The sequence below is a fragment of the Colossoma macropomum genome, unplaced genomic scaffold, assembly GCF_904425465.1.
Source record: "Colossoma macropomum unplaced genomic scaffold, Colossoma_macropomum, whole genome shotgun sequence".
Lineage (NCBI taxonomy): Eukaryota > Metazoa > Chordata > Actinopteri > Characiformes > Serrasalmidae > Colossoma > Colossoma macropomum.
The window spans coordinates 10,668,643-10,695,630 of NW_023494808.1; the positions used below are offsets into that span (position 1 = coordinate 10,668,643).

Sequence of the window (26,988 nt, forward strand, 5' to 3'; positions counted from 1 at the left end):
ATAGACAACTAAAGTCGTGTTGTCATTCTGTAGTTAGCATCATGCCCATATTAGGAAATCTGGGACTAAGCTGGTTTTCTCTAAGAAACAAATGAGTAATGTTTTCAAATATCACTGCCATCATGTTCTGTGGAGAACAGAAATATTCTAAAGTTGATAAGTTTTACTGTACATACATTTATTACTTCAAATATCGCTGGTTCCTCTGAATTCTGGGGCCAAAACATGAATATTGCTACATTCAAGGTAGCACTGCTGTGCACTGAATTAACAATAAAAGACCTCACAAAATAGGCCTAACCCATGCAAACCTGCAGGCTTGGTCAAACTGTGGTAGTTAAGAGGTTTTGGCAGTAGTAGAGTACATTTTGAGTAGCTGGTGTTGGTATATAGTGGTGATGAAGTTTAATAGTAGACTCACCTTCATGTGACGCCCTTTAACGTACAAGAGTGTTTGCTTGCTTTTAGCATGTATGTAGCATATAATTTGTATATTAACTCCTTAAAGACTTATACTTTTTGTAGGAATAAATTAATGTAGATAAGATAAATTTATATAGGACAAACATATCATAGACCCGGAGTTCCTAATATGGGTGTGACACTGTCTACAAAATGATGCATGACTTTAGAGGTGTAATTGTGTGACCTATCCATGCTCCACCCAGAGATGCATTCCTTAGATTTACATTACATTGGCAAAAATCTCATTTAACTAAATGAATTTAGCTCTGAGTGTATAGTCTCTACAGAGTTTCCAGTTTTAAAATGGACTGAACCCTAACAACATAGAAACGCAAAATTAATAGCATTTACAATTAATAACTCTCTAAATGTAAGTATTTAAACAAAAACTTACTGCACTACAGTTTCCCTTTAGGTATAACAGGACTGTTATCTATTTATTTATATTTTATTTATTCTGTAAAGCCCACCCCACCTAGCAACAGTAACGAAGAAAGAATACATTTGTGGGCTGAGATTGTATGTGGAGTCAGTGTACACGTTTGAGTCTAGTTTGCTAATTCATTAACAAACTTCAGTCTGGCCCCAGCGTTCAATGCATCACTTTTTCAGCATGAGATTAAAAGAATGCTCAATTTAAACTATTAGAGAAAAATAAAAAACATGCAGTCCAGTGTTACCTTAGTTAGAGATTGGATCTCGTTCCTGAGACAGTTGATTTCCTTATGTAAGTACTCAATCTCATTCTCCTTCACTCTCAATAACATCTGTAACACACACAGACAAGGGCGTTATCGTAAACTGTGTAATGAAAATTCAACTAGTTCTAAGGTAATTAATCATGACCGAGGATAAAAAGCTAACTGACCAAACCTTAATACTTTATGTGCCTTTTATCTGGACATGGCTTAAGCCTAAACTTCAGTGTCAGTGGAGAATTATTACTGGAAATCATTTATGGTCTAGGATTTGGCTTAATCTGGGTCTGGGAAACCGGCCCATGGTCTTTCAAACTATTTTTAACCCCTTAAAATTTTATTACACATTTCTATAGCCTAAGAATAGCCCAGCCAGTTTGCACTGACGTCTCTGTAGTTACTGAATAATAAGCCTTAGTATGTAATAAGCCTGGGATTTCAAGGGGATAAAGGGCTCATATCATGGAAAACTGATTTTTTGTCAGTTTTTAAATTTTACAAACTTTTGAAAGGAGGGCTTCAAATCTTTAACCTTTTTTTTAAAGAGTTTGATATCAGATGTAAAGATTCTGTTCCAGTTCATATGGTAATGAAAATCAAGCTGCAAAATCAGCCTGTTTTAAAATTGTTGTGATATCATGAAACCAACATATTAACAGTCATGTGAAGAAGTACACCCCATGAAATATCAGTAAGTATACATAAACATTATATAGTAGAACAAAAAACAGTGAAAATTTGAGTTTGCAATCATTTATTAAAATTGCAAATTAAATTAACTGAGATGTAACTGAGATGACATTTTTGTCTGTTGAAAAAGCAGGTGCACCCCTGGCCTCAGTAACTAGTACAGCTCCCTGTAGAAACAACTTTATGTAGGAGTTTCCTAAGACTGTCTACCAGTTTCTGACATCTGATTGGAAGAGGCAGAATTTCTCTGGTTTTGACCACTAGATGGCAGTGTCTCACAAATAAACATCCAACCAGCTTCTCCATCAGAGGAAGATGTCTGAATGAATAACTCCTAAATCTCAAACATGTTACGTAACCTAAAACTAGGCCTAACAAATTAGAACTTACTGGTAAAAGTGGTTCTTGTCCTTAAACAGCAATTCTGTTTAAACAAAAATCTAATTTACACAGTTTCCCCCCTTATTCCAAACAGATTCTATCAGCCAAGACATATTTGTTGTCTGAACTTTCCTTCTTTAGTTCTGCACTGAAGCTTTGAGGATAGCACATGCCTAAATCACGCTAACTGCATGTCTAAATTATCCCATACTCCTCTCAAACTGTCTGGTTGTTCAGTAATATCACATAGACTTGCTTATATGCTTTCTCACACTGTTTAACACACTGTTATACATAAACACAGGCGTAAGTGCATTAGCATAAGCTAAAAACAGTAGCAGCAGCCACACTGATGCTTGACTTTTTATAGATAACAGTACGTCATACAGTATCAGTTGCAAGTCTATTGGACATAACATCCTGCTGTGGTTTGAACCACGTGTGCGATGCAGTTAGCTAAGTGCTAATTAATCGCCTTAAGCTTCCATTACTTGTTAGCTACATTAGTCTCATAGCTTCAGTGCAAAACTAAAGAAGCAAGCTTCAGACACCAAACCTGTCTTGGCTGAGTGACTACATTTGGAATAATAGAAGAAACTGTCCTTTTTATTTTTGCCAAGCTATTGCCAGGAAATGCTGGGGAGTGAAGTCTCACAGTACATATTTTGGCCCAACTGTTGACCTCTCACCTCTAACTTCGAGGAACTGTGCTCATAACTGCCGATGGAGACGACCCCCGACTTTTGACCAGTGATGAAGGATCGCATGAGGCTCATCTCCTCAGTCAGACGCGCCTGCAGCTCCTGTATGAAGACGAAAAAGAAAATGACATCAAACCTGACAGACAGTGACACCTCTGATATGAGTAAGCCTTTTCACACTGGCCTGAGATCAGCCTGCACTTAAACTCAAGGTTAACCTTTGGATTGGCCTGCTTGGTCCTCGGTCAGTGTTGATGGGCCTGAGCTAAACTACAGTGTTGAACAGGATGTAGTGGTTGTGCTGACAGAGCTTAACTGCACTGAAGAATGATTACGAGTGACATCTGAGAAAAACATTATAGTGACAGAAAGTCTTTATCTGTCTCCTTAGAGCAAGCAAGCATCCTGTACTGAAATCCTGTACAGTCATTATACATCTGCTTGACACGCAGCACTGAGGAAAGGCACCTCAGAAGCTATTTATCTGTGCAGTAAGCATTTTGTTGGCTCAGAAAAACACTAATACTAGAATAAATACAAATAATATTAAAACATTATATGTATGGTGGTATGTTTGTTTCCAAACCTCTCCCGAAGAAAGCTTTAATTGTTGTTATCACTGGACACTTGGTATTGACAATCAATACTTCTTTATGTTAAGATCCAGTGTGCTGGCTATTTACACATTCATACAGTGGCTGAAGGCGTCCAGCAGAAACCAAACTTGCAAACTACCAAAGAAATCCCTTCAAACTACCCTCTCAAGATGTCACCTCCTTTTTGAAACAAAAAAATTGTTACCCTTTTCTGTATTTATGTTCATTTTCATATATTGCAATGATACATGGTCGGCCTTTTTAGCAAAAGCACACTTGACACTTAACCCAGATAAAAGGCTGCTAACAATGTGCTTAGGTGCTTTTGCACTTTTGCACATTGCTGTACATGAAGGCTACACATGTTTTTATTGCCTGCTTTTCTTGTTAAGCATTTTGAGCTGCTCTGGAGTATGAAAGGTGATACATAAAGTTTAATATACTTAATATATAAAAATACACTTTTATAATGCATTGAATTGTTTCATAAATAATCATAATCAATTTGAATCATGGTACAGTTTTAGAACTGATGATGGACTAAATCATTTAATTCAGTCTGAATTGTGGTATAATTTAGAATAATGATGCATTGGATCGCTTCATATAGGATCACAGTCAATTTGAAATGTTGGTACGGTACAGTTACAAACCCATGACCACTCATTTTGTTGTAATTTCCTGCCGAATGATCCATACCGTACCCGAGTGGCTGAGCTGGTTAACCTTCTTGCCAGCCAACCGTGCCAAACCAGAACACACGGGTGGAGCTACAAATGGTGCATGCCACTGACTACACTAACTAGCCAGAATCACTGTCTGTGACTCACATAAAACCAAATGCAGTAAAAGGAGCTTAAAGTTCCTCCATCGTTGCAACTGTAGTTTCTGTTTACTGTTAACACTAGTTTCGCAAGCTAAACAGAACTCCACCTACTTTCACAGTTCTGTTATGTGATAAGAAACGGACACAGGCACTTGACCAAAGTATGGATAGGTCTGCCGGGTGGAAAATGGCACTATTTGCTGCTGTCTTGTACCTGGTTCTCTTTGCGCAGCTGCTGCACCTCTCTCTCCTTTTCCTGGATCAGTGTGTGTTTCTGTCCTGCGGTGTGCTCCACTCGGCTCAGTTCCACACACCGCTGAGAGTACCGCTCAGAGAGACCCTCCAGCTCCTGCTGCAGAGACACAGACTCCGGCCTGAAAGCACAAACACGTCTGAATATCTGAACATCTGTTTGTTTGCTTGAACTTTATTTAGATCACAAATTCGCCAAATTCACATCCACATACATAAATACATAAACAAGTGACTACATCAGCAATAGTTACACAGCAGTACAGTTGTATGGAACAACGAGTGCCTTTGAGCAAATAACATTTTGTTGAGTATCTAAGTGAAAATAAGTGAACACATCCTCTACAGGGAACACACATCTGCACATTTTAAAGAAATATTACTCTTTATTTGTTGAATTTAACCTTCTTAACAATGGATATTGTGTGGTACAATCTGCAGAAAAATAAAAATCTGCAGTTTTTTCTAATAGGGGACGACTTTATTTATTGAGGATATTGAACAATACTTTGTAAATACTTCTTGTAAATACTTTTTGTACAACCAAGGATTCTGAGACTAGTGAACAACCTACTCAAATAACAGTACTGGGCAAAAGTCTGGGAGCACTCCTTATTTATTTAATTTCCAGTCAAAATGGCCATTGAGTATAAGTTCCTTTTTTTAGCACCAAGAAGAAAAGCAGAAAACCTGTTTAATACAGAAATATTAACAGCATAATATCAATATTTTCAGTATTCCATTCTTTTTTAAGAAATCTCCAGGTATATTTTTCTCCGAAGTTCAGTCTTAAAATTTGTTTTTTCCTTTTCTTGCTTCTCACGATCCAAACAATCCCAAACACATTCAGTGATGTTGAGGTCTGGACTCTGGGGTGGTCAGTCCATTGTTCTGAGAAACACCAGCAGCTCCTTTGTTTGATGTGTCTCCTTTTCTCAGTAAGAGCTTCTTAACAGCTACACATCCTTTCAGACTCATAGTGCTGAGTGTCTCACAGTGGAAGGATGGACAGAAACTCCTGTGGATGTTTTCAGATCTGAATCAACAGTGGAGCTTGATTTTCTCCTCTCTCTCAGAGATGAAAGCTTTAAGTGCTGTTTATCTGATGGGGACAGTTTTGGTGTCTACCAGCTCTTCCAGGTGGTTGTTAGGAGTCTCATTTTCTCTGTAGCTTTTAATCACTTTTTAATCTCCAATTCTGAAACTCCTGTTTTTTTTTTGTTTTTTTTTACTTATTTTTCTTTTGACTTTCCTCTTTCTTATGCAAGGGGATTATCTTATCTTATATCCTCACAAATATTTCCTGAATGAAGTTAAATTGAATAACTTGTAGTTAATGGCCATTTTGACTAGATCATTTAGGGTAGTCTCTGACTTTTGCACAGTGCTGTACCTATTTTTCTGAAGATAAATACAAGACACACACACACAAACACACGCACACAAACACACACACACACATACACACACACACCCATTATGGCTTATTCATTGACTGAGGAACAGATGTACGAGTTAATTGATCTGTTGATTGTTTGAATGAATCCATTGAAAATCAATTCACTGCTCATGCAGAACTTTTCAGTTACAAACTGGCACAACAGCAGGACATTCCTGATACATCAGCACTCAAATGTCCTCCACCCCCCCCATTCATTTAATACTTACTGATTATTTTTTAACGAACATCTTTCATTTAATGAGATTCTACATTTCCCTTTTCTATCATGTATCCTATAGCCTTGTGTGATTTACATGCACATATGGTATAAAGCACTTGCAGACAAAAAGAGAGAACATACTCTACAGGGAACAGCCTCAAATATGGCACTGAAATTTTAGTGCACAGTTTCTATTTGTTTCTATAGTTTAACTTACTGGAAAATACTAATATATAAAAATGTGCCATAACTTTTGCACAGACCACATTTGGTTGATTTTTTTTCACTTAGGAAATAAACAAACTTTTGCATATGACTGTACAGCAGACTAACACCTATTCCTGCCCATTCACACTGAAGTTATATGGAGTGCTTTCAGCCAGACTGCGAGCCAGGTAGGAAAGAAGACATTTACTAGCTTACTGTTCTTTTGGCACAGTTTTCAGGGTTCACAGTTTTTGAGGGAACCGCAAAACTTTGCAGGATCGTTGGAGCCTATACAGGAATAGTGCACTTGCAATGGCCTAGCCACCTTAACAACCACCAGGGATAACCTAGCAATGCTTATCAACATCTTAGAAATCACCAAGGATACCATAGCAATGGCCTAGCCACCCCTTAGCATTCACCTGGGATACCATAGCAACTACCTAGCAACACTTTAGCAGCCACCTGGGATACTTTTGAAAAGCCAACTTAAAATTGTTCACAAGTGTCCCTTTTTACTTTATATATCAGTTTGTTTTGGGGGGAGAGGAAATTTTTAACTGATGTTTTCTCCCCAGTTCAGTCACTGCCAGTTTGACTCACTAGTTAGGTCCCACCATTACACAATGCTGCCAAGCTGGGAAGGAAGGCCAGTATGTGCTTCCGCTAATGCACATGAATCACCACTGCATCTTTTCAAAATGCCTCTAATGCAATATCACTGAACAGCTCCACTGCTCATTCTCTCATGTTAGCTAACAGATGCCTGTTTTGGTTAGTATCATGCTGAGTGATGGGGGAGAGGGAGGACTATCCTGCCCACCAAGAGAGAGAGAGAGGACAATTATACTCTCTTGGACTCCCAGCTATGGATGGCTTTAGCGTTGCTGAGGATCGAACTCCCAACTAATGATATATGGGGTTCCATTCAGGAGTGTCTTAAAGACACAGTAACAAAAACAGCCTGTTCAATTAAAGGTATAAAGTGAGGTTGGAATATGGTCATGTAAAAATGATTTATGTTCTGTTTTTTGTACATAAAACCACAAAAAATTGAGAATATTTAATATTCTTATTATGTCTTGTATTGTTTTAATAATTTAATATCTATTTATTATCAGTATCCATTGTTTCTTGTTATCTTTTTGTTTGTTTGACTCTTGTTACATTTATTATACTCAGCTGCTACATAAATGAGGGCTCTCCTTCAGTTTAGTCTGAATTTAAATAAAGGTTTAAGTGAAAGAAGGAATGAACATTAATGGTATGTATTATATTAGCATGCACACTCACAGTAGTAGTGTGGAGTCTGTCTGTTGTCCTCCTCTCACTCTTTCCAGCTCTTCCTGATGGGCCTTCCTCAGAGCCTCCATGGCTGCCAGGAAAATGAAATACAAATGAAGAAGCAATGGAGAGTGAGAGAACTTTAATTTTACCAAGAAAAGTGCATTAAAAACATCTCATTATTAGAGGAAAGCAAGCAAAAACATCAATCAGGGAACAAGTATTTGAGAAAGTGTCAGAGAATAAGAATTAAAGAACGCAGTGGTCCTGATTCATCAAAGTGGAGCAAAAAAGAATGCAAATTAGACCACTTTTAATGATGTACGAACTGCTCTGGGTCCGACGATGTGGAAACAAGCAGAGATTAGAGCATAAAATGATTAATCTGCTTCAGTGCGTGAAATCAAGCGCAGGTGAACAGTACCTTATTTACATATTATTTGCATGAAGCACGTCTTAATTCATGCAGATGTTTCTGTAGGAAGCCAACAAAATGACAGCATTCAGTGGCCCATAAGCCAATGTCTGTGCTCATAGGCGGAGTTTGAGTTTGAGCAGTGAGTGTACTGCTTCCCCTGCTGACCAAACTTTATAGTGTTAAAATTACAACCACCAGAAAGAACAAAATATGAAGAAACAAAACATTTAAATGTTTTTTTAAGATGCTAGTATATAGTGTGATTATGTTCCTAAAATAACATATTTAAATGCTCTATTATTGCAGTGTATGAGATGCTTCTGCATTAGCTGTGTTTTGTATTGTTTATTTTATGGCACAAAAAGAAAAGTACAGTGTAATATATCTTTAAATGGAACACGGAATAGTTATACCAACGTGCACGTAAAACAGGTACATCCACTTTTGTACTGGACTGCCATGAGAACAAATTATTAGTAAATTATTTTCTATTTTTATTTTTAATATTGGTACTATAGATAATACTGATAATAGTTTTTATTAGTTAACAGCAAATAAAGTATTTTTTTCAGGTTGTTTTACTATTACACTCAAATTTACACACATTCCTACCAGACATGAGTTTGATCATACAGATATGCCAAAAATGAAACTGATGAGTAACAAAACTGCTGGTGAAATCTGCGTGCGCTCATTTTTCAATCAAATTTGAGTGTACCCAATTTTGATGAATAAGGGCCCTTGTGTTTGGAATGTATCTGTCATTCCTGGTACAGTTACAGCTTTGGCTGGTGATGGTGAAAACGTGCTGCAATGTGATATTAATGATTTCTCACTCATAGCCCATTGCAGAGAAAGTGTGTTAAAAGTGCAGATTCTATACTTTTAATTCAGACCACATTTGTTTTTGTGAGTAGAAGAGGAGATGTTTTATTGTGATTTGTAATGAATTTGAGGAAATTTGTTTGGCTAAAATTTTTGCCACATTTTAGTCAGTATAGATGACAGTATTCACCCTGTATGGCATTCTGTGCTTCCTCCTTCAGCAGCTGCTCTCTCTCTCTCTCCATCTCTCTCCTCTCTCTCTCGTGCTCTCTCTCCATCTCCTGCAGTCTGTCTCTGTGCTCTCTCTCTATTTGCTCCAGTCTGGAGGTGCAGGGTGCGTCCGGGCCGCAGGGGACGACGAGTCCAGCTCCGATTCTGCCTTTACGCAGAGCCTCAATATGCTGTCTCAGAGACAGGACCTGAGAGGAGTAGAAAAGTATAGTTGAGCTGAAACTATTCTGTTATTGCGATACAGAAGTAGCCTGTTTACACCACCCCCTAGTGGTGTACCCTTTAGCAACATCTTCTGATAATGTCTCTGGACACTTGGTCACTTTTCCCTCTGCTTTTGCAAAATAAAATAGTTTGATTGTCATTTCACCTTGCAAATTCAAGGCAAACTCATGTGAAGTTACTAACAGGCGTGGCACCAATCAGATACTATCAGGCTGACATCAGCAGAAAATGCTGGACCAGACATCAGAGAACAAAAGAATGGATATTGTATTTTAATTACAGCTTATTACTGTAAGCATACAGCAGAATACTGCTACATCACGGCAATCTTGTGGTCCAGGAGACTGTAAAATTGTTGTTGCTATTTTACTGTTATTTACTGTCACCTCCTTTCTGTACACCTCCTAGTTGCCATTCTGCAGATGGAATGGAAATCAATTCATCGGATTTTAATTTTAATTAATATAATCATATCAATTTGTTTTACTCAAATGATAATTAAAATTTAATTACACAATTAACATAAAGTGAATTTAATTCAAAACTGGACTGCAGGACCTCCAAAACAAGCTGAAACTATACTTTCTGGCTACTGTGCGAAAGGGGTTAATATGGGAAAGTACACTGACAGTAAACCCAACGTTTCTGTTAATATTGAATAAACTTGATATGTTTTTTCTTGTAAGATGTACTATTTGCATTTGCAGTGTGGTTACTGCAGCGTATGGAGATCCAACGGATGACACTGATACACTGTAATAGTGATAATAGTGTACTTTACTACACAGTGAAACAGGTTTCCCTATTTTTGAACAAACTGATATTTTACTAAAAGAATTTAAGCCTCCAGAAAAGAAATGTAACACCCAAATTTAATCAATGTTCAAATATTACTTAAAAAATATCTTTTGATGCTTAACTTCACTTCATCAGTGTATGTCAACTACAACTTACCATGAAATTAATTTGTTAATTATAAAAAGTAAGGCAACTAGTTTCCTAATTTTTTCTAAGAAAACTGAATTTCTACAGTTTACATTGTAGGATATAGAAGTAGAGACAGAAAAATAGGGCCCTGTCTTTCAAAGCAGGATTAAAGTTAGCACAGCCCACTAACTTTAAACTGAGTTTGATCTAATCCTGGATTTTCTGTGGATCTTTTTAACAGGCTACATCACCATGGCAACTTGTGCTGTGTGCCTGACTTGCTCCAGGGCAGGTTAAATTTGGGATTACGGATCGTAAACAACTCTTGGATCCAGAGGGCCAAACTTCTAGCAGAGGTGGACCCCCTCCGGTCCTTTTCAGACCACTTTTAAGCTCTCATACAGGGGCGGTCTTTGCGCTACGCAAAGGTAGTCAGCTGCCTAGGGCCCCCATGAGCCAAGAGCCCCATGAAAACACAAATTAGATATGCTGTACATGGTAATTTTAAACAACCTATTATGAAAAAATATATCGCGCTGTCCAAAGAAAAACAAGTATCTCCATAATAGTAACTTTACAGGAAAGGACAAAAAACATTCTTTACTTTCAATGTAAATTAATGTAAAGATATTTTATTCCAAGCAAATTGGGAGCATTTCTATTGGATTCATCACGAAATTTTCACTGAATGCGCCACCCCCCCAGTCATGGTTATAATGGATTATTCCATGTTGGTCTGTGATGACAAAACTAGGTAATTATGCAATAATCTACACTTGCACATTACTTCTCTCAAACTGCAATGGGATTACATTACTTATTACTTCCATAAAAAGTAACCTCACATTATTTCTACATTACTCTGTACCAAATTATCTCACATAATATGGGCAAAGAGTTCTTAAAACAAGCAAAGCATAAGTTAAATGTTATAAGCTTAAGTTATCATTTTCTTACAACAATCTCAAAATGAGAAATATTATATATATTGAATACATTTAAGCTCAAGATCTAATTTTTTGCAAGTAGACAGTTAATCCACTTGGGAGCCCAGAGTCTGAACTAATTTAAAAATGTGCATCCAGGAGGCCTCATTCCTGTCTCTTGCCTAGAAACCCAGAATCACTAAACCCACCCATGCTCTCAAATGACACCGCCTATTTGGTGTTTTCTGTGTAGTGTGTGGGACTGTTTCACTGTTTTTTGTTGTTTTGACACAAAAAACATCAGAGACACAGCGTATTTGATTCGCTACCTCTCTCTGTAGTGCCTCACTGGTTGCTGGTTGAGCCTGTGAGCCATTTGACGAAATCAACTTCATCTCTCCGAAAGGAATCTTCTCAAAATCCTCCCATTTCTTCTCAATGTCTGTCCCTATCAGGGTCTCAGAGATCTGTGGCATCATATGAGTCACTGAGGCCACCGTACCTTTCTTCAACTGCACTTTATCCCATGGGCTCTCGCCCTCTCTGTCCAAGAGTCCTTCCTGGAACCACTTAGTTCTGTCCTCCAGACGTTTTTCTTGCTCCTTATCTCGCCCCACTCCTGCCTCCCGCTGATTGGTTGACGGTGATGACATCATGTCCGGCTCATCCTGCATCAGGTTCATAACCTCTGAACCCGAATTATGTTGATCTGGATGTGAAGGAGAGGTGTCCTTATCGCTGTCACTGCTGTTCATGTGCCTGAAAAAGAGAGACATTCTATTGCTAAAGTTCTTCACTTTTTTACAATAAGATCAGCAGTTTAAAGGGTTAATACTGACTGTCAATCTCAGTGTGTACAATCCCATTTCCAAAAAAGTTGGGACGCTGTGAGAAATGTAAAAAAAAACAAAATTCAATGATGTGCAAATCCTTAAACCCTATATTTAATTGAAAATACTTCAAAGACAACACATCAAATGTTGGAACTGAGAAATTTTATTGCTTTTTGAAAAATATATGCCCATTTTTAATTTGATGCTAACAACACTTTTAAAAGAAGTTGGGACAGGGGCAACAAAAGGCTGGTAAAGTTGTGTAATGCTAAGAAGAACACCTGGTGGTTAATTGGCAACAGATCAGTAACATAATAGTGTATCAAAAGAGTCTTTCAGAAGACCGTGTGAAAGACTGCACAATCAAATAGTGCAACAATTCAAAAATAACGTTTCTTAACATAAAATAGCAAAGAACTTTTGCTTTTCATCATCTACGGTACATAATAACATTAAAAGTTTCAGAGAATCTGGAGAAATCTCTGTATGCAATGAACAAGGCCAAAAACCAGTATTTGCTGGACTGAGGTGAAAGAGGAAAAGTGTCCTGTGGTCCGACGAATCAACATTTAAAATTCTTTTTGGAAATCATGGACGCTGTGTCCTCCGGGGTAAAGACCACTCAGCTTGTTATCAGTGCGCAGTTCAAAAGCCAGTATTCATGATGGTATAGGGGTGCATTAGTGCACATGGCATGGCTGATATGCGCATCTGTGAAGGAACCTTTAATGCTGAACGATATGTACATGTTTTGGCAACATATGCTTCGTCTTTTTCAGGAAAGAACTTGCATATTTCAGCAAGACAATGCCAAACCACATTCTGCATGTATTACAGCAGCATTGCTACATATTAAAAGACTTCATGGGCTTAACTGATCTGCCTGCAGTCCAGACCTGTCACCACTGAAAATTTGGCACATTATGAAACGAAAAACATGACAAAGGAGACCCTGAACTGTTGAGCAGCTGAAATCCTGTATCAAACAAGAACAGGAAAACATTTCACTTTCAGAACTACAGCAGTGTCTCCTCAGTTCCCAAATGCTTACAGAGTGCTGTTAAAAGAAGAAGTGATGAAACACAGTGGTAAACAGGCCCCCATCCCAACTTTTTTGGAATGTGTTGTTGGCATGAAATTCAAAATGGGCATATATTTTTCAAAAAACAATAAAATTTCTCAATTTCAACATTTGATTTGTTGTCTTTGTACTATGTTCAATGAAGTATAGGGTTTAAACGATTTGCACATCATTGAATTTTGTTTTTTATTTACATTTTTCACAGCGTCCCAACTTTTTTAGAAATGGGGTTGTACATACTGAGAATGACAGTCAGTATTAACCCTTTAAACTGCAGACTTATGATTCATTATTAATGTTAAGACTATTATTCAGTAACTACTACACATTATTCAGTAAATATAAAGAATTATTCAGTATCTACTATAAATTATTCAGTAACTACAACACTCCTATGCAAAAGTTTGGGCACCCTGATTATAAACTAAATACTTTGTTGTTTAGATAATCAACAAAACATGTAATTTGACAGGGCATATAAGATTTGCATACAGCTGCGTATATTACTCAGTTACTGGAATTAATAATTCAACTACTGTAAATAATTCAGTAACTACTGAACATTAATCAGCAGCTACTGTAAATTATTCAGTACCTACTATATATTATTCTTTATGCAGAATAATTATAGCTATGATACATTATTTAGTAACTATACACGAGATACATTTTTTTGGAAATACAGAATTTCTGCAGAATTAAAAGCAAGAGATCTGGGCTAAAATAAATTTTACACAGTTTACCCCTTACACCAAATGTAGTCGACCATCCTAAACATGTGTGGTGTCTGAGATTTGCTTTTTTAGTACAAAACAAATTAAGGCTTCAACATGGATGCTGTTACTGTTTCTTGCTATGCTGAAGTACTTCGTTTTGTTTTTTATGGACACTGTATGCATACAGTGTAAATAACCACAGAATAAAATCTATTCGAAATTACTTAACAACTCAACACAGTTTAGGATGAATGTATGATGATTTAGGCATCCAGTTAGCACCATGCTAATTGGGGTCTATAAGTTTCCATTACTTGTTGGCTACATTAGCCTCGTAGCTCAAGAAGAAGCAAACTTTAGACACCAAACATGTCTTGGCTGAGTGACTATATTTGGGGTAAGACGGAAAACTGTAAATCTGATTATTTGCCAAAACAATCACTTTAAATATGATATATTTATTTTATGATATGAAGAAGGTACTACACACGCTGTGATATCAGGTGATCCAGTGGATCTGATGTGTCTCTGCAGAATGTCGATCCAGTTCCTCCTGATGCGTGAAGTCATGGCTGATAAGGTTACTTCTCCGTCTTGTGTCTGTACGCCAAAAGGTCATCCATTTACAACAGTCAGCAAACTGAGGGAAATCACTAAAATCAGTAAAATCACTGATCTTCAGTAGGAAATTAGCTCCTTCAGTGTTAAACTAACATCTTCAGAACACCTGAGTACACTAGCATTCAGAGTGTTTAAAAGATGGTATTCTCCAGATATTTGAGTAGTATGGCATGAAAACATCCACAATTTTACATAAACACTAATCACGGCAAAGTGTTTAAGGTAAAAATAAATTCTTACATGTATCTGGAGACCATAGTTCTTATCAGCCTCAAACTCCACCACTCTCACACAACGACGAACATCAATCTCTCCATCTGGCTCATCCCTCTGTTACACATAAAAACACAATTCTGTTTATTTGTCTGCATCCACACAAGACAACAGCAGGAATCGTGGTTTAATTACAGTTATATGCAAAAGTTTGGGCACCCCTGGTCAAATGACATTTTGTTGATTTTCTAAGTGAAAATAAGTGAACATGTCCTCTACAGGGAACAGACTACTGCACATTTGAATGCACAGTTACTGTTTATTCACTGAATTTAACATATTGGGAAATAATAAAACAAAAAATGTGCCATAAAACATAAAATTTTGTTGTTTTTGTCAATATGTTTTAAAAACATATCTAAAATTTGTAGAATGTCATATTTGGGTGTGTTTCCTATAGAGGATGTGTTAATGTATTTGCACTTAGAAAGTCAATAAAACATTCAATTTGCATACAATTCTATACTGCGTACAGACAGTGACATAATTCAAGACATAGATAAAAGCCCTATTAAGTATAACATTATTAAGTCAGCAATATCTTTAGGTCAAGCTGTCCAACTTGAAAGTCTGGCACAGATTATTTAGGCCTATGCCAAAAATACCTTCACCTGGAAGAACTTATACACTATTTGTCCAAAGGTCTCCAGACATCCCTTCTATTTATTAAATTCAGCCACTGTAACCTCTTTCTGCAGGCTTAATAGACTCACATAGTTTAAAATCAATATCATAAAAATCAATATCATAAAAATATTTCACTGTAACTGATAACTGTAATGTTATCAGATTAACTACGTCACTGTTTGCTCTCTGTGTTTGAAATGCTCTGACTCTGTGTTGAGCCACTAGCAAGCAAATGTGGGTGAGATGGAGAGGTGAGAACCCCCTGCTGTGAAAACAACACTCATCACTCCACAAAGATGACTGTGCTGGTGTAAAACAGTCAGCAAGACTGCAGTTTTCTTGATATAAAAAATTGTCTGTCACAATAAACAAAATGAAACAAAAAAAACTTGCTTGTTCACCTACAAATATGAGAATTTTGTTCACTTTCAGTTTGTAAATCATACACATTTCCTTCGAAATACATTTTATCTAAGATACCAAAGAAAAAAAAGGAACAGTTCAAGTGAGGGACCTCCAAGAATGGCACAAATTGCATTTTTTGGCCACTGTGAAAGGGTTTAGGCTGCACTCATTGCTGACTCAGGCATGCAATTGCGCACAAACAGCTACTAAAATCTTCATAGAAAAGTGCCGAGCATTGGGTTGTTGAGCAGTGTAACTGCGTTCTTTAGAGTGATGGCGCTATATCCCAATACCTTTGGGATAATAATAATAATAATAATAATAAGTTAAATTTTTACAGCACCTTTCTCAAACCCAAGATTGCTTTACAGAGGTAGGAAAAAAAATATGATGGAGGCATGAATTCAACTGATCCAGAACTAACCATCCCATATCAGTACCTGACCTCTCTAATGCTCTTGTGGCTGAATGGAATCAAATCCTCACAGCAATGTTCCAACATCTAGTGTAAAGCCTAGTGTAAAAGGGGGGTGGGGGTCTCCCTATTAATACCCTTGATTTGGACAAACAGTGTATATACTCACTGGCCAGAAAATGCCCTCTTGTCCCACTTTCACTTTCAGGGAAAAATTAATGAGATTAGCGGCTCAGAGCTACAGTACCATCTGCTGGACAAAACCTCAGTTGTGCTCCTTTAGGGTGGTGGTATTTCTGATTAGGATGGATCTGGCTCACCTCCTCAGATTCAGGGTCAGTGTAGTATTTTAGTCCAGAGTTGTCAAGCACAAACCAGAACTTCCTCCACTGCACACAGAGATACAGAAAGAAATTAATACATACAATAAATGCTAATACACAAATGTTGGCTAGAAGAGTTCAGTACTTTTCCAATCCATTTACACTGCAGATATTGGTGGACATGTTTGGACTGATACGGAGACAAAACATGATAAAAACTGGTTAAAGATAAAATTAAGACAGATAAAAATCATCTAGCTACAATAAAAAAACACACTGCACATAGTAGTTGTCTTTCTTTAGTTGTTTGTTCTTTTCAGACAAGCTTGGCTGCAAGCCTAAAGTGGGTAATTAGTGGGTAACTCCAACACTGAAAGCAGCATCCTGGCCTAAAACTAGAGTTTATTATAGAGTTTATTATGTTATTTGTCAAGTTGTGCAGTATTCTATTACATCCCTCAGCATAATCAGTTTGACAGGATTTTATATTGTTTTATATGTTTTCATTCATCAGTGTTTTTCCATTGTGATAATACAGAGTACAACCTCTGGGAATCCCTGTGGTACCATCCAATCCTGATGGCTAGCCTAGTTACTAAACACTAATAAATATAACCAAGTGAGCAATAGTATTGCTTTTATCTTGGCCACCAAACAAGAAAATAGCAATTCTATATTTATTCAGCACAAAATGGACACCAGAGACAAGTTTTCAGTAAAAGTCAAGTTTTCAGTACAGTCATTTCTGTCGTTTGAGTCATCCATTCTTTCCATTGTAATAATGATTCCAAGACTACACTTCAAGTTACTACAGTTAAAACACATTCCTTCTGCGTTCACCAGCTAGGACTTGTAAAAATCCACCCCAAAGCACTGTATGTTTCCATCTACCTTCAAGATATATCATCAGAAGGGAGTTTTTCTAGCATTTAAACCAGAAAAGCTCACTCTAGGGACTACGGCAGCACCAGCAACATGCGAAATAACGGTTCTGGATGGTCCAGGACCCCCTATATAACGTCTTGGACCCCCTCAATGTCTCAAAATTAAAATTCTGGGGGGTGTCCCTGAAAACTTATGATGTTATGCTGTCTGTTAGGGAAAAATAGAGACTCAAATACACATTCAGGGAAAGGTCACTGTTTAGCTGTATCAGCTTCTGTCTTTGATATTCTTACTAGAGATGCAGCACTGGTCTGCCTCAGGGTGGCCCTGCAGCAAATTGGTTCACCCAGTTGGTCCTTCACAGCCTAGCAACTGTAACCATGCTCGAGACACCTCTGAAAAACTTCACAATATGCTGTTCCATATTTATAAACCTGAAAACTTGCCCAATTCCCCAAAAGATTGGTGGAAAGAGTGAACTGTTACTATTTTCTCAAACTGAAGACAGAAGATGGAGGCGTGTAAGATCTTAGTTCATGTGTGGAAGACCTTTACCAAACTAGAAAACAGCAATAAGAGAAGAAGAATTCTTAAAACAAACATTTTGTTGTCACTGAAGCTAGCATCAGTGCTACTATGGCGAGCCCACCAACATCGGACCCCCGGACTAACACTGGGCACCAGGGTTGGACGCAAGTGTATTTACAACAGACATAGCAATGGTTACATTTTTCAGTTCGGCCAAATTGCCACTTTAAATTGTGATAAGTTATAAAACATATATATATATATATATATATATATATACGTGTGTGTGTGTGTGTGTGTGTGTATATACTTTGTAGAAGTATGTAAATACAAACGTGCAGCTGTTGCCATGGAGACGGTCAGCGCTGGCTAACGGCCGTTTGCAGTTACGCTAAGTTTCGCTAACGAAACAAAAGTAAGAAAACACCTAATTTCTTCCCTATTTTCGATTAAATTCTTTACACTTATACGAACCCCCCTTAAAAACACAAACAAACATAAAAACCCTGTATTTCACCTGAAAAGGATTCTTTTTAGAGATATCTCTCTTTTTGGAGATAAAATCACATCACAACTAAAATGATAGATGAGTTAAGCTGACAAACATTGTACAGGTCACGTTAGAAAGAATAAAAACGTACCTCCGCCGTGTCGTCCAACAGGCACATCCATCCCTTTTTAAAGTCCAGAGGGTCAAGCTTGAACGAAAGATCAATAAACGAGTGTTACACTGAGTCTAACTTTTAAACGTTTTACCTTTTAAACCCCAAAACCCTCTCAAACGACATCTTAACACCGCTGTGAGGAGGAAAGTGGCAGTTGGCTTCAGAATCCTAATCTCCTGCACGAGACCTGAGAGTGCACGAGGCGCTGACTCTCTGTGCTCATTTGCATAAAACTTTATATATATGTATGTATATATATATATATATATATATATATATATATATACACATATATACATATATATATATATATACACACACACACACATATATATATATATATATATATATATATACACACACACATATATATATATATATATATATATACACACACACACACACATATATATATATATATATATAATATATATATATATATATATAATGCTGACTCTCAGCATATATATATGACCTCCGTTAGGGTTGGACTTTCTCAGCTGTATTTAGACGACGATATTTTATCATTATCGTAATAAATTTATATATAATATAACTTAATTTAGTGCAGTAGTTTGTAAAAACTAAATGTAGTTGTAGGTTTATTAACGTTATTATTATTGTGGTATTTTTATATGTGGCACCGCAGGCTCTATTTTGTCTGTTCCAACTTATTAAATCCCAGAAAAAAAACTAATTATCGTGCTGCATATCATATATAACGAAACTGTCTTGAAGTATCGTGACATAATATTTTTTGCCATATCGCCCATCCTTCGGTTTATTACATATTTTAAATATATATATATATATATATATATATATATTATATATATATATATATTTATTCGTTTATTTTAACTGCAGTGTAAATACAAACGTGTGACTGTTGCCGTGGAGACGGTCAGCGCTGGCTAACGGCCGTTTGCAGTTAAGCTAAGTTTCGCTACCGAAACAAAAGTAAGAAAACACTTCATTTCTTCCCTATTTTCGATTAAATTCTTTACTTTTTCGGAGTGCAGATGTCGCCAATGTTATTCTCCTGTTAGCCAACCGCTGGAAAGCCAGAATAAAGGTAATTTATATGAGAGCAGATTTGAAGGATTTGCAAGTGTAACTACTAAGAGTTTATGCAACGTAAATAATGTTAATTAGGGTTAATATAAAAGTCTGACGTCTTTTATTGTGAAACCTACACAATGTAAAGTGTCCCTTAACGGAAAACTTAAGACATTTCATACAACCGAGCACTACAACATAAAAAATCTGTTTAATTTAAAAAGTAGGTCAGATTTGTGCTGACTGAATACCAAACAACGTCAGGCCTGGGTAAACCGGACAATAAACGGTCCTGTATATTTAAATTCTGAAGCTCAAGGACATCATTAAAATCACACAATGCGTAAAATAAAAAGTTTTTAAGTTAAAACTTACAGTATGCAAATGAAAGGTCGCGTTAGACACGCCCACTTCATCACTCTGTACCACATGCACCACTTAGCTAGGTTACATGAGCACAATGTACCAATGCCACTCTATCACTGTATTACTCCCCTTCTCTGAAACGAATCGTTTATTTGTGCTTTTCTTCTGTTTAGGCGGCTTTTCAGGAACTTACCGTCATTGTTGGAGGATGTGAAGCCGGTGGATGGCGTGAAAAAGGAAGAAAAAAACTTGTCAGGCAGTTGAACCAGTTTCCGTGGTGAGTCTACTGTATGAGAAGACTCATACTAGTGCATCTCTCCCGCGATAGAGCTATTCTCGTCCGGCAACGTAGAGCTGCTCCAAGGTGCACAGGCACAAACAGGCCCGCCTCGCTGTCTCTCAGCGAGTCTTACCGGCTGTTCCGTGAAAATTCGTGCAAGTTAAAACTACCAGTTCTCTGTTTGCGGTCTGACAGCTGGTCACGTGATCCTTACTCAGTTTCCGTCTAGTTTAGCGCCGGCAAGAGACATTCACTGAAGATGGAGTGCTGTACACTGACTGACATAAACCTGCTGATTTCATCACAGTAAATGCTAAAAGAAGGAGAAACGCCTGTGTGGAGCTAATTTCCCCGTTGCAGGCCTGGATACAGGCTCCTGAGCTAGAAACTGGACACCACTACCTACCTCCTACCTAGGGGTTGCGTTTTGTGTGTGTCTGACTCTCTTTATGTTTGTTTTTAGCACTTTGTGAGGACCAGCCTGAAAAGTAAACGTGACAATTTTGTACAAAATCAGAAAAACAGGTACTAAACTGTCACTGGGATGGGACCCTCATGTCTCTAGGGTGGTACCTCAGAGGTCCATCTTCTGTACCTTTAGTTAGGGAATATTACTGTATCATATTGGTTTTGGAATTATTAGTTTTTACACTGTTAGAAATAAAGGTTTTGTGCAGGTACATTTTTCATTCATCAAGGTACAAACAATGTTAATGCACCCTCTAAGGTACAACAGTGGTTTTAAGGTCGAGTTGTGTTCCTTAAATAAGCTTTTCCAGGTGAAAAGTACATATGTGTACCTTTTCATAACCGAATGTTTTAAAACAGAACAATAAAATAAAAAGCCTGGAGACGAGACGGGGTGTGTGGAGTCAGTACAGCTTAGAAAATATCATTTCAGTGGATTACGGTACAGTTATGTTTCTCTGACTAAAGGTACTGAGATGTACCCTTGAGGGTCCCACCCCAGTGACAAGAGGGCTACCACACCAAAGACAGTTTTTACATTTTTTCTGTTATATTCACTCCATACACCTCGTCTTGAATTCAGACTCTTTATTTCATTTTTATTTTTAAAAGTTATGTTGTGGATAGGTGTCATTTTCCCCTGAATGTACTGTACTGTACATTTAGAACTCATTTAAGGCCTTAAGAATCGCGTCCTGAGAAGAGTTGCGTAACTTTATGTTGTTTGTACTTTGGAAGACTAAAAAATGTACTTTTTTTCTGACAGTAAACATGTGAGGACTTTTGCCTGGTCCTCACAAGAAAAACTGAACAGCTTCTGTTTTTTAAAGATAGCCTTTCTTTGCTAACAATGAAGTATGAGTAGTAATTCAGAGTGGTTTGATGTTAAATGGTTCATAGTGGAGAAACTTACTGACTCAGATTTCTTTACAGTGGTGGTGATAGGACCCAGGGGTCACAATGTCTACAACACAAATATGGTCATTTTATTTACTATCCGACATAACCAGTGAACCTAAACTTTAAAAGTAATGTTGATCAGGGTAAAATAGTTGTAAATTTGAAAATAAACATTTTTTTTGTTACTACTTTTGCCTTACAGTGGCTGACATGTAGCTCATCACTATGAATGACTTTCAAAAATCTTATCTCAAACTATTGTAAAACTGTTTCAGATATCAGGCAACAATTTTGTAGCTTCCTCATGCGCTAACCTTTTGTGATGTAGCTTTTAGAGGTAGTAATCTTTAGGCGTTTGGTTCCTATCACCACTACTGTGAACAACTCTGATTCTGTACATTTCTCTAGAATGGCGTATTTCAGATCAAACCACTCTGAATGACTTTATCCTAGTGGTTTAATTATAAGGTCGGGGTTAGGTTTAGATATAAGCATAGCAACACTCGGCTATGGTAACACACGTCAATGGAAGTACTTAATTTTTTTTCTACCATAATAATTACAACACACCTGAGTATGTGTGCATGTAAAGTACGTACCTGCATCTGAGGCTGGTCACATTGTTTTCCCTCATGTCTGTTTGCAGTCCTGTGATCTTCTCTGGACCTCTGCAACCATGAAAAACAATTAAAAGAAAGCTAGGAGAGAAACAATTCTAACTCAGAAATGCAGACTTCACTCCTGCATTTGAGGGTATTAAAGGGGAATCCCTCTGATGTTTCAAAATTTCTGCATAATTAAATAGTTAAAGTGATAGAGTGATTTGATGTGAAATGCTCCACTTTAGAGAAACTTACAGTCGCAGTTGTTAACAGTGGTGGTTATAGGAACCAGACATCAGAAGGACACTAAACGGTTATAAATACTTTATACATTACTTAATGATAGTTTCACGGTAAGGTTTTGATCTAAAATGCATTTTTAAAATCCATTGATGGCAGAAAGGTATGTGTAGAGCCTTGTAAGGCAAAATAGCACCCAAAGAAAACTTTTTTCAGATTTACCACTATTTTACCATCAACAACCATCAATTTTACCATCAATAACACATATAAAAACAAAGAAGACAGGTGTAGGTTCACTGTTGATTTTGGATAGTAAATTAAATGGCTGTATTTGTGTTGTATCACCACCACTGTAAAGAAATCTGAGTCAGTAAGTTTCTCTACAATTAGATATTTCACATCGAACCACTGTGAATGACTTTCTCAGCAACTGAATTATGCAGAAATTTTAAAAAATCAGTGGAATTCCCCTTTAACCTCACCATGATCGATGGCATGCTTTGAGTGGTTTTCTCTCAATCAAATACCACATAATATTATTGCAACTTTATGCAGAGGAGGGAATTGCTCTTTTGAGAGAAGTGGCATGGTGAATACCAGCATGAGTGCATTTGTAATTTACATGGACTCTTTTTTTACTGATAGACACTGGAAGTGATGTTGTGAAAACAAAATATGCTCTTGAGAAACCTGTATAGGGCCTGAAACGGTGCTGTTGGTTTCAGAAGACCCTCCTGTGTCCTTGTCATGTCGTCTCCTCTCTCTTTCTCTACGGTCTCTTCCTCTCTCTCTCCCTCTCCCTCGTTCTTCTGGCTCTCCATATTCACCTTGGCCTTCTCTTCCTTCCCTGTAGCTGGGACAGGGAAGACATGATCAAGAAAAAAAAAACAAGAAAAAGGATATTTTCTAGGCAATCAAATATTGCTTTAGATCTCCTCTGTCTGTCTCTCTTTGTCCATCTGTCTCTTTCTCTCGCAGGACCTTCAATAGGTGCCCACAGCTAGGCTATCCGCAGTGAGCTAATTTGCTAGCTAGACTCTTAAAAAAGATTCATCTTTCTTCAAGGGTTCTTTAGTAAATAAAATGGTTCTATATAGAACCATGAACCCTTTACATGATTAAGAGTTCTTTGCATTGTGAAGGAGTTCTTCAGATTAATGGAGAATGCATTGTAGATGGTTCTATATAGCACCAAAAGGGTTCCACTATTATTACAAGCCTTTTTTTGGCACAATATTGAACTTTTTGCTAAGAGTGTAAGCGAACATTGTAATTGCAGACAAAGCTTAACAAAAGTTTTGCTGCTGAAGTCAACTTTTATGTTGACCCCTGCCCTCATCCTTCCAAGATGTCATCAAATACACTTCACTTGAGCTATTACAGTGATGGAATGGCCCTTTAGATGGCATCAGGGATTCATTCTCCCAAGGGGAAATGGTGAGGGCAAGTCAATATTAAAAACAGAATGTAAACAGAGCGTTGATTGTCTCTCTACCATCTTCTGTGAGTCTGTATCTCTGTCTGTTTATAATTCACAGCAATTTTATTTCTTTCTGCACTCTCTTTCCCTTTCATTGAGTCTCTGACCTGTGCTGGTTGTCTCTGCGTGGACTTCGACTTTGTGGCCTCCTCCTCACTATGACAGCCTCCTCTTCTTCTGGGTAAAAATTCACGCGAGGAATATCAGCTATCACCACATAGTCTTCTATCGTCATCTCTGGTACGGGGGGCTGGCTGGTAGACCTTGTGTTTTCGGAGAATATCAGTGCTTCCAGACCTCGACGTATGGTGCTCCTGCTTCTCTCTGTGCTCGGCTGGTCCGTTTCTGTGGTTTGAACCGGGGTCTTGGATGATGCCTGTTTTGGACTCGCCATTGATGGCGAGATGTTGCGAGACAACTCAGGAGAGTCAGGGCTCAGGAGAGAATGATGGGACCCATGCCAAGAGCCCTGTGATTGGCTAAGATCTGTCCTAGAATGCCTGCCAGACATGGAGGATTTTGATGAGGTGCCTCCTTTTTCAGTTCTATAATTTGTCAGTTTTTTGTCTCTGGGGGAACTATGACCATTCTTTTCGTAATCTCTCTGAGGGGGTGAGCTATCACGGCTGCTACGGCCTGTGTTATGGCCTGTGTTGCGAGCACTGTTGCGACTGTTGTACCCACTTACATGACTACTTCCTTTTTGAGAAAAATGGCTCCTGTTGTCATAGTCACTACCTGGTGGTGAGAAATCTCTGCTGTTGCAACCAGTGTTGCACCCGCTTTTTCGACTGTTACATGCACTGTTACGGCTGCTTCGTCCATTTTTGTAATAGTGGCCGTCTGAGTCCATTTTAGACTTAGATCTCTCTGTCCAACTGTTCCTTTCTTGCCGCGAATCATCGGACTCTGCTGAGCTAGCGATCGATTTTAGATTTCGATACAGCTTTTCAGAATCTAAGCTGTGTCCATAGGAACTCTGGGAGGGGCTTCGCTTGTGGGAGTGGCCTGAGGATTCTGCATATTTGTTCAAGGTTGAACTTCGAGAAGGGGAGTGCATACGTGAGTCTCGTCTTCTTGATGGACTGCATTTCCCCGACGTCTGTCTGGATGAAGCGTGAGATGTCCCATGACGTTGGGAGGTTGAGCCTCTGCGTTGGGAGGAGCTATGGGACTCTGCCTGCCTATGCGGAGAGAGGTTAGTAGACCTCGGACTACCTGAACGAGGACTTGCACGCGATTGGCTGTCGCCACGTCTGAAGTTTGAATAGGTCATGTGACGTTGTGGGGAGAGGCCACTCAGTGCCTCGTCGCCGAGCGTGTCACAGCGTCTCCTGAAGGAGGGGAGGCCCAATTCTGGGTTTCGGAAGGGAATGGTGGCCTTGCGTTCAGGGCTGCAGTTGCTGGGAAGAGGGTGCCCTCTCTCGTAGTATCGCACAGGAGCATGAGGGCTGTCGTCTCGGGGTTCTCGGTCATGTGACAAGAAACGGTTGGCTCTTTTAAAAATGGCACGGGTGCTGGTTTGCTCCCTCTCTTTTCTTGATTCTAATGGAGAAAGCGGAACGGTATTAATTGCAGTAGCAGTTAGATATTAGTACTAACTTGGTACATAATAGATGTAAGTCACCTTGAGTCAGTGCACAAAACAACTGTCTTGCCACACAGATTAATGTTTTATTGATGTGCATGCATGATGCTTACAAATATAGCAATAACGACAAACTCACAAAAGGCAAATTCATTTCTGAGTAGAGGTGTATCCTGGCTTACCTGTGCGTTGGCTGACGCTGGCCCTTCTGCTGGCGCTTCTACTGTGCGTCTCCATCATAGGAGGGCTGTCGGTACGGTGCAGGGGAGAGTCAAGCCGGGTCATTCTCTAGAAGTCTCACCTGGTCCTAGAACCTTCATTAGTTCTAGAATTCTTCTCTGGTTCTCTCCTTAGAATGCCTCATCCACTCCAAAACTCGTCTTCTGGTCTACGTGGATTCTTTCCCTTGCTTCTAGAGTTGATTGTGAATCCTTAATTACCGGTCAGTGAAGATACAGGTCAACTTACTAGTAGTATCTAACCGCAAAAAGAAAACAATAGATTTAAAAAGCCCCAGCGAAAGGACAATGAAATCTGCCGTTACCATCTAGTGGCGGACAGACAACCTCAGTTCATTCATCTGATTGGTAGGCCAAGGGGAGGAGCATGACAAGAACGCTATGATATCACAGTAGCTGATCGGTAAGGACATGGCACCTCAATTCGCCTGATTGGTGGAATGTGACAGAATCCAACTGATCGTGAATAATTTACACGGGCAATGTGAAGAGAGAGACTTTTAGCTCCTCGCTCATGTGATCTTACCAGGAGCTTTAGCAGAAACAGGATATTTTAATGTAGGTCAGAAGTTAAACCAGTTCCTCCGAGCTCAAAGGTCAGATGGGGTTTATGCCAATGACTGTTAGCACAATTAATCAAGAGAGAACAAATGAATAAGCTCCATTCAACAGCTGCATGCTATGCTAACACTATATAAAACAAGAAGTTGAGGCACTGGCCTTGATCGAAGGAAAAGCATGCTCGTCCCCATTGGTGCTTCTCTTGGTTAGTCCTATGATGTAAGAGGACTGAATGTTCAGTAGCTTTCTCAGAATAGACTATACAGCAGGCTAAACAACATATTCTTGCTTTATATAGTAACTGCACACCACACGGATCGTATACTCACTGCGAAGCTCCCCTCACATAGAGACCACCTTGAACTCTGCTTTGCCACGCTTTGGCAGTCCCCCGTAAAGCTTGCCAGCGTCTTGTATCTCTCCTTCCTCTCTCCATCCCTCCGTCCCTGCAGCTCTCTTTCATTACTTTAGGAGCGCCAGAGTGTAACTTAAGCTAGACTCGGCCTCCGCTCATGAC

The 26,988-nt window shown here is 38.4% G+C and overlaps 1 protein-coding gene across 1 annotated transcript; it reads right to left on the bottom strand.

Moving 5' to 3' along the window:
* Positions 1-65: 65 nt before the first annotated feature.
* Positions 66-20,906, bottom strand: triobpa (TRIO and F-actin binding protein a). Its single transcript, XM_036557272.1, has 12 exons — positions 20,304-20,906; positions 18,662-18,718; positions 16,605-16,673; positions 14,805-14,894; positions 14,434-14,543; positions 11,643-12,072; positions 9,195-9,423; positions 7,771-7,852; positions 4,572-4,731; positions 2,924-3,037; positions 1,146-1,232; positions 66-80 (listed from the first exon to the last, which is right to left on the bottom strand). The coding sequence occupies exons 1-12, from the start codon at positions 20,307-20,309 to the stop codon at positions 66-68; spliced, it is 1,449 nt and encodes a 482-aa protein (XP_036413165.1). The 5' UTR covers positions 20,310-20,906.
* Positions 20,907-26,988: the final 6,082 nt, after the last annotated feature.

What these genes read in the sequence shown, in the direction of transcription:
- triobpa (XM_036557272.1), bottom strand. An exon ending in GTGAGGCACTACAGAGAGAG is followed by an intron (nt 9,424 to 11,642) that starts GTAGCGAATCAA and finishes TACTCCTCTCAG; the next exon opens with GTCCTGTCTCTGAGACAGCA. An exon ending in ACAGTTCCTCGAAGTTAGAG is followed by an intron (nt 1,233 to 2,923) that starts GTGAGAGGTCAA and finishes TGTGTGTTACAG; the next exon opens with ATGTTATTGAGAGTGAAGGA.